The 8,722-nt window shown below is 39.9% G+C and overlaps 1 protein-coding gene across 1 annotated transcript; it reads right to left on the bottom strand.

Moving 5' to 3' along the window:
• Positions 1 to 338: 338 nt before the first annotated feature.
• ZNF648 (zinc finger protein 648) lies at positions 339 to 4,928 on the bottom strand. Its single transcript, XM_015813116.1, has 2 exons — positions 4,849 to 4,928; positions 339 to 1,578 (listed from the first exon to the last, which is right to left on the bottom strand). Exons 1-2 carry the CDS (start codon positions 4,926 to 4,928, stop codon positions 339 to 341), a joined length of 1,320 nt encoding a protein of 439 aa, XP_015668602.1.
• Between the last annotated feature and the right edge of the window lie 3,794 nt (positions 4,929 to 8,722).

The raw sequence follows: 8,722 nt of genomic DNA on the forward strand, positions 1-8,722 counted from the left end.
CTAGCCTTTTGAGTTTTAGGTAGCTAGGGGGAAAAAAAATCTAATTTTTATTTAATATAGTTAACATAATTATCTTCTACTATTGGAACATTTGGGTGGATTATTCCTAATACATTTAATATTTTTTTGTCTCATCATATTTCAAATACAGTTTAATGGCAACTTTTCAAACAACTCTGGGGCTTCCAGAAAGTTTTGGATATGGGCCAATTATGGCTTGCAATTAGATTGGTGTATTACATGCAGTATGTAGAAGAGGCAGGGATTCTTTGTACAGCTGGAATGTGAATGGATCGCTTATATAGCATAAAATATAGTCTAATGTCAGAGGCATCACATTATATTTGGATGACTTTATGAATCTGTTCATGCCTCTTCAGAGTTCCCAAGTCTGTAAAGGACACACAGCAGTAGGAACAAGAATAAGGCTTCTCTCCAGTATGGATACGTTGATGACGCTGTAATGAACCTGAACGTGTAAATGTGCTGTTACATCTTTCACAGGAGAATGGACGCTCTCCAGTATGGGTCAGATTATGCCTTTTTAATCTAGCCAGTTGGACAAAGGCCATGCCACATTCTTTGCATTTGTATGGCTTTTCCTGTCGATGTATCACTTTGTGTTTGGAAAGCAAGTTAGGTTTGCGGAAAGCTTTGTGACATACTGGGCAGATACATGGCTTTGAACTTTCTTTTCCAAGACTGCTGGCAGCAGATCCCAACTGTTTCAGATTCCCTTTATTATCTTGATTTTTCTTCATTGTGCACCATTGATTCCTCATGTTTGCATTTCCCAAAACAACACTGGAGCGCTCTATCTTGTGAAAACTGCGGAGATGTCTCCAAACATCAGCAGTACGAATGAAACCTTTGTTACATATTGGACATTTGTGTGGTCTCTCTTTAGTATGGGTCAATTTGTGCATTCGCAAATTAGCTGCACGAAAAAACTCCTTGCCACAAAGGGGGCAGCGATATGAATTCCTAGCCATGTGTAGCTTCCTATGTTCTTGAAGCATGGTGAGATCTTGGAAAGATTTATATTTCTGGTAACGGCAAGGCAAAGTTTTCCCCAACTGAGGTGATATATTTTCATCCTCATTCGAGTCAACAAGAATAATAAAATTCTCCTCTTCTGCTCTTTGTCCATGAAGATCCTTAGAAATTTCAAAACAAGGATATTCCAGATCTTTATCTTGAGAAGCTGGATTGTAAATTATTTTAGCAGGAACATACACCCCAGGTGTACATGGATTTTGCTGTCGCCAATAAGTTGAAGTTTTGGGAAATCCTTTTGAAGATATTTCCTGTTGTCCATACAGTACTTTTGTAGAGAAATCCACATGACAGGAAAGTGTATCAGGACTTCTGTTTAGATAGAAAGGTGTCAGATTGTCTTCCTTTACCTTGAGATGAGGACCAGCTTCATGACTCACCCAATCAGAAATGCTATTGAAATCACTTGATTGATCTCCCCTGGAGTTACAGTCATCACTTTCAAGTTCACAGTCTAGTTGTATCTCCATTATGGGATCTTGACAGCTTTCATTTGCAATCTTCACAATGTCACTGTTATCCCTGTGAAGACAGTAGAAATGGATTCATTAGTAGAAACTCCAATTTCATGTTGTCAAAGGATGGCATTATAATAAAGATTCCGTAGTCAATTAAGTAATAAATAGTAAATTTCTACATCATGCATTGATTGACTCTGGGTGGCTTATAATTTAAAAAACCTTATGCAGTATAGTTATCTCTAACTTGCTAAGTACTTTCTTATCCATCATTCTGTATTGTATACAGCTCCTTTATATTAATTGCAATGCTTATGATGTATTCTACTTGTTTTCCCTTCCCAAATGTTGCTCTATTATCTGTGTCTTGAAATCATTTTCCAATGTTTTAGAAAGAGGACAATCTTGTGAGATAATGACCAATCCATAAGACCACTTATATGGGTGGGGTTGGTCTGCTGGTGTTTGCATGGTGCTGTGCTGCATATTTTTGGTACTTTGAGCTGAGTAGTCCCATTCTTTGTGTTGGTCAAAAGTGGAACATCTGGCTAATTCAGTTCTGCATGGAAAACCTTATTATTAGTATAGGACCCTTTAGCTAGTATCTCATTTATCCATACTTCCACTGATGCTTTATAGGGCTTTGGTTTTTCCCAAAGAGTCTTGACTGTTGTTTGAGATGCAGCATATTTGTACTATAAATCCTTATGACGCATTTCACGAAACTATAATACACACAAATCTATATAAATAGTGAACATGTAAGCATTGCTTTACTTTTAGCCACTGGAGGAGGCAAATGTGAAATGCAGTGTTAGTGAATAGAATTATAATTCATGCAAACTTATAGACAGGAAGAAGTTACATCCTACTGTAAAAAAACAAACAGATCTAATAACTTACTACCAGTTGGTATTTTGACAAGCTAAATATACTTAGTTAGAAGTTCTGAGAAGTCAAAACTAAAGTCTCCTATGAGTTGACTTCAACAGCCAATGACTTCATGAACCAATCTGTGCAGTTTTCTAGCAATGCTATAGAGCAGTGTTTCTTAACCTCGTCAGTTTTAAGATGTGTGAACTTTTAACTTGCAGAATTCCTCAGCCAGGAATGCTGCTAGCTGGTTTGGGAATTCTGAGAGTTGAAATCCACACATTTTTAAGTTACCAAGGTTGAGAAGGTAGGTTACTGCTACCTATTTCAAGTATATTTTTCAACTTCCTAACCTATCAGTTTAAGATTTCCTGCTAATCTCCCATTCAAGTATTAACTACTAGTTCAATCCTATTTAGTTTCCAAGTCCAGGAAAAGTCTAAATATGGCAAGTACATTGTGCCTATTGTAGTGTATTATACCTGCACTGATATAAAATAAACAGAAGCAGACTGTGAACATATAACATGAGTTGGAAAAAAAACTATTTAGTTAATTAAGTTCATTCATTAGTGCAGGATTCCAAATCAAAACGTAAGTTTATCTGGCTTTCATTATTAATTGGGTCTACTGCCAATGTACTTTTAGAAGATTTTTTCCTAAAGTTCAGTTGGAATCTTCCTTTCTCTAACATTATTTTGTATACCAATGGATGCAATTAGGTCTTAACTGACCACTTTCTGCATCAGGCAGGAGACTGATGACAGCCACGGCTCAGAACTCTTCTGAATTAACGTGAAATTGGAAGAAATTAAATAATCTAAAATCCCAGAAAAGGACAACTGTAATGCTATGCCAGATTTCACTCTGAATTGAATGGATCACAGACCACCAATTTGCCCCATGTTCCATACATTCCTATTTGCAATTCATTATCTTTCTCTGATTAGCTGCTAGAGATAAAGCTGAATTGCTTCAACTTTTAAGCACTCCCATTAGCTTAGCAATTCAGAATAAGAGAAGTGGAAATGTGTCCTTTTAACAGTGGAGAGAAAAAAAGATATCCTAAGCTCATCATGCTCATTCTCACCTTAAACCACTGCATTGTTGTGCAGAACAGATACAGTGTAAGCTGGAAGTGCTCCTTGATAGGATTGTTGGGCTTATTAATGAATCTTCATTATTAATTCCTTTGATTACATTCCTTCCAAGACTAGTTACCAAACTTCCAGAAGTAAGCTTCACAATTAAATCAAGATTATTTTTCAGCTTTACCCTTAATTTCATGCAAGCATTTAATTGCTGCAGCAATCTTTACTTAGCCCAACTAATATCGGTAGCAGCTTCAAATGATCATTAGATGATTCAGCAGTTATTCCTAACAGTGGTAGAACTTGAGTAGTATTAAACTGGGGGGGGGGGGGGAGAAATGGTGTGAATTTCTGTAAAACAGGCCTTACATTTTATAAGCCTTACATTATATGAGTCAAGTGTCAATTCCCACACCTCCATACACAGAGAGAATAGTTGCATACAATCCAGCCATCCTTTTGTGGAACAATCTCCAAGGTGTTTCCTTCTTCAACCTTATTAATTTCTGTACATTAATATAATTACTATAGTGTGTACTATACTCAGGCTGTGAAGAAGTTTACCATTTTAAGTTTTTAAAGTTTATCATACAGCACTTTTTAAAAGAAAAAAAAACCCATGAAAAATTATCTAAGACTTGTACATCCATGCCAGGAACAGTTTCACTATCATGTTTCTAGATTTATTTTTAAAGAGGAGGAATTCTCATACTTTTCACATGCATATAGGATTGATCATGTTTTGATTATCCCTATTTTTCCCCCCCTTTTGGCTGGGATAATTGTTTTCAAAGAAAAAGGTGACTTCTCTAAACAGCACACCCACGAGTGTGGAAATTTGGAAACAGTAGTTCCAATACATTTTGCAAGGCAAATGATTGGGAAAGGCCACTGCACAAGAATGCACACTTTGCAGGGCGACCTCAAAGTTCCTAGTTGTAGACATGGAAAGGAGCTGCCTTTATTTCATCCAACAGAGGTAAGAAACGATGAGAAGAGGGAGGACCTTAACCACAATTCGAGAGTACGAAAATAGGATTGTTCCTGTACTTCTCAATAGGAATTGAGAAGTCAAACCCGGGTGCAGCTCTCCAACGGGAAGAAAAATCGGAAGCCTCCCCCGCCCTCTCGTCTTATTCGACTACCTGATTCCCAGGTCTCCCTCTCAGGACTTCGCGCCTATCGAGGCAACTTGCAGGCAATTTCTCTCCCCCCCCCAACTCTGCTCTTCTTCCCAGTGTTTCTCAACCTTGACAATTTTAAGGCATGTGAACTTCAACTCCCAGAATTCCACAGCCAGCATTGCTGGCTGTGGAATTCTGGGAGTTGAAGTCCACATGCCTTAAAATTGTCAAGGTTGAGAAACTTACCTAACCTCAGCTTTCGCCGTGGACTTTCGGCTTTCCTCCCAGACCAAACCAGCGAGCCGAGCCGAACAAGACCAAACCATGCCGTCGGCCTGATACTCACCGGTTCGCTTCCCTTCTCCCCATTTTACCCAAACCGCAGCGCGCCGAGACTATCAATGCTGCCGAAGCGACCCGCGCGTTATCAACCGCCTCAAAACTCCCGCTACTGCAGCGGCTGCCTTGGGCGAGGGCGCTTGGAGAGAGGTGGGCGTGCCCTGCGCCCTCAAGAAGAGTCATTGGCTCCCTCCTCCGATATTTCGCTGCGAGTTCGTCAGATTTTGGCAAACAACCCATCATCGGCCCGTTTTATTCGCCAGTCTTATTGGGAAGCAAAAGGCCGGTAGCGCTAGTCCCTCCCTTCTGATTAATGCCCTAATAGGATACACCTGGCTTTGGCCAACGCGCTCTGCTTATTCCCACGTGGATCACTTTTCTGTGTGGTGAGAACTGAACGCAAGGTGTCTGCAAGGCGCTAGCTGGACAAGCTTGCTGCCAGATAAAAATATCACTACCATCAAATATATGTGAATATCAGAAGGGCAAAACCAAGAAAATAAATCTAAAGGACAGCTTTCTGAAATAAAAGGACTGTCCTTTATAAGTTACTCTACCTTAAAGACAAAGAAGTACACTTTTCACTCTGATTAGTAACCACGAATAGAATAGAATAGAATAGAATAATAGAATAGAATAGGAGCTGGAAGGGACCTTGGAGGTCTTCTAGTCCAGCCCCCTGCTCAAGCAGGAGGACCTATACCATCTCACACAAGTGATTGTATAGCCTCTTCTTAAAAATCTCCAGTGATGGAGCGCCCACGATTTCGGGAGGCAAACTGGTTAATTGTCCTCACTCTCAGGAAGTTTCTCCTTAATTCCAGGTTGCTTCTCTCTTTGATCAGTTTCCAACCATTGTTTCTTGTCCTGTCCTCTGGTGCTTTGGTGAACAACATGACCCCTCTTCTTTGTGGCAGCCCCTCAAATACTGGAATACTGCTATCATGTCTCCCCTATTTCTTCTTTTCTTTAGACTAGCCAAACCCAAGTCCTGCAGCCGTACTTTGTATGTTTTAGTCTCCAGGCCTTTAATCATCTTAGTTGCTCTTCTCTGAATTTTTTTTCCAAACTCTCAACATCTTTTTTGTGATATGGTGACCAAAATCGGCTGCACTATTCCAGGTGTGGTCTTACTAGGGTTTTATAAAGTGGTACTAATACTTCATGTGATCTTGATTCTATACCTTTGTTTATACAACCCAGGATTGTATTAGCTTTTTTGGCTGCTGCTGCATACTGCTGGCTTATAGTCAAGGAATCATCCACTAGGACTCCAAGGTCCCTTTCACAGTTACTGTTTTTAAGCCAGGTCTCGCCCAATCTGTACTTGTACCTTTGATTTTTCCTGTCTAAATGTAAAACTTTGCTTTTCTCCATATTGAAACTCATTTTGTTGGATAGGGCACATTGTTCAAGTTTGTCAAGATCTTTTTGGATCCTGAGTGTTTTCTGGGGTGTTGGCTACTCCTTCCAGTTGGTGTGATCTGCAAATTTGATGAGTTCCCCTTCAATTCCCTCATCTAAGTCATTGATGAAGATATTGAAGAGTACTGGGCCTAAGACAGAACCCTGCTTACTTCTCTCCATGTGGATATAGTGCCATTGAAGACTACTCATTGAACACGGTTTGCCAGCCAGCTGCAAATCCATCTGGTGGTGATGTTGTCTATTCCACCTTTTTGCTAGCTTACCAAGGAGTAGGTTGTGGACTACCAAATGCCTTACTAAAATCTAAGTATACTACGTCCATAGCATTTCGCTGGTCTAGTTTAGTTTAGTCACTTTATCAAAGAATGAAATACGATTGGTTTGGCAAGCCTGTCAGTTTCAAAATATCTCAAATAAGCTGCCTAGAATGTGTTGGAATAAATGGCCTTAGTAACTTTAACAAAGTTTCTGAATACAGGTAGCCTGATGTTTTTGATCTGTTTGTCTTTCATCATTGTAGCTGTAGTTCTCCCTTTCCAAAAGTACTGGTAAGCTTATAGTTTTATGTAATTCTTGTTCCCACAAGTTTATAAGACATTGTAGATTTCAGAATGGAGCTGTGGATCTGCTGAACTTTCCAAACATTTTTTTTCTTTTCACATAGGTGCTATTTACAGGTACAGCAGGGGTCCCCAACCTGTGGGCCACAGTCCGGTAGTGGGCCGTGGCCAGTGATGGGATTCAGCCAGTTCGCACCACTTCGACAGAACCGGTAGCTAATTTTTTGTTGCCCAAACCCAGAATGGACTTCTGGAAGTGGCATCCACACAGAGAATTGGTTGTATGGGGGTAACTTCTTAACTGCATTTAGTATCATTGGCCATGATATCCTACAAAGACAGGGGATCAGGACACTATTCTGTAATAGTTTCACCTGATTGCACATCTCCAATTAGTAGTTCAGAGGGAAAAGTGCTCATGCCTGTGGTTGTTCCAATACAGAATATAATGTGGTCTTCTGTCTCATATTGTTCAACATCCATATAATAATAATAATAATAATAATAATAATAATAATAATAATAATAATAATAATAATAATAATAATAATAATAATAAAGTTGGAAGGGACCTTGGAGGTCATCTGGTCCAACCCCCTGCTCAAGCAGGAAACCTTATACCATTTCAGACAAATGGCTGTCCAGTCTCTTCTTAAAAACTTCCAGTGTTGGAGCATTCACCACTTCTGGAGGCAGGTTGTTCCACTGGTTAATTGTTCTAACTGTCAGGAAGTTTCTCCTTAGTTCTAGGTTGCTTCTCTCCTTGATTAGTTTTCATCCATTGCTTCTCATCCTGCCTTCAGGCGCCTTGGAAAATAGCTTGACTCCCTCTTCTTTGTGGCAGCCCCTGAGATATTGGAACACTGCTATCATGTCCCCCCTCGTCCTTCTCTTCATTAAACTAGACATACCCAATTCAAGCAACCGTTCCTTATATGTTTTAGCCTCCAGTCCCCTAATCATTTTTGTTGCTCTTTCTAGAGTCTCAACATCTTTTTTACATCATGGTGACCAAAACTGGATGCAGTATTCCAAGTGTGGCCTTACCAAGGCATTGTAAAGTGGTATTAATACTTCATGTAATCTTGATTCTATCCTTCTGTTAATGCAGCCTAGCACTGTGTTGGCCTTTTTGGCAGCTGCAGCACACTGCTGGTTCATATTTAAGTGATTGTCCACTAGGACTCCGAGGTCCCTTTCACAGTTACTACTATTGAGCAAGGTACCCCTTATACTATACCTGTACATTTGGTTTTTCTTGCCTAAATGTAGAACCTTACTTTTTTCACCATTGAATTTCATTTTGTTAGATAGCTCCCAGTGTTCAAGTCTGTCCAGATCTCCTGTATCCTAAGTCTGTCTTCTGGAGTGTTGGCTATTCCTGCCAGCTTGGTGTCATCTGCAAATTTGATGAGTTCCCCATCTATCCCCTCGTCCAAATCGTTGATGAAGAGGTTGAAGAGCACTGGGCCCAGAACAGAGCCCTGGGGCATCCCACTACACACTTCCCTCCATGTAGATGTAGTTCTATTGAGGACCACACGCTGAGTACGGCTGGTCAGCCAGCTACAGATCCATCTGGTGGTGATGCTGCCTAACCCACATTTTTCTATCTTATCAAGTAGTAGGTTGTGATCTACTTTATCAAATGCCTTACTGAAGTCCAAGTAAATTATATCCACAGCATTCCTCTGATCCACTAATTTTGTCACTTGGTCAAAGAATGCAATAAGATTTGTCTGGCATGATCTGTTTTTGACAAACCCATGTTGGCTTTTAGTAATGACTTTGTT

This window comes from Protobothrops mucrosquamatus, unplaced genomic scaffold (assembly GCF_001527695.2).
Source record: "Protobothrops mucrosquamatus isolate PMUCROS unplaced genomic scaffold, P.Mucros_1.0 scaffold140, whole genome shotgun sequence".
NCBI lineage: Eukaryota > Metazoa > Chordata > Lepidosauria > Squamata > Viperidae > Protobothrops > Protobothrops mucrosquamatus.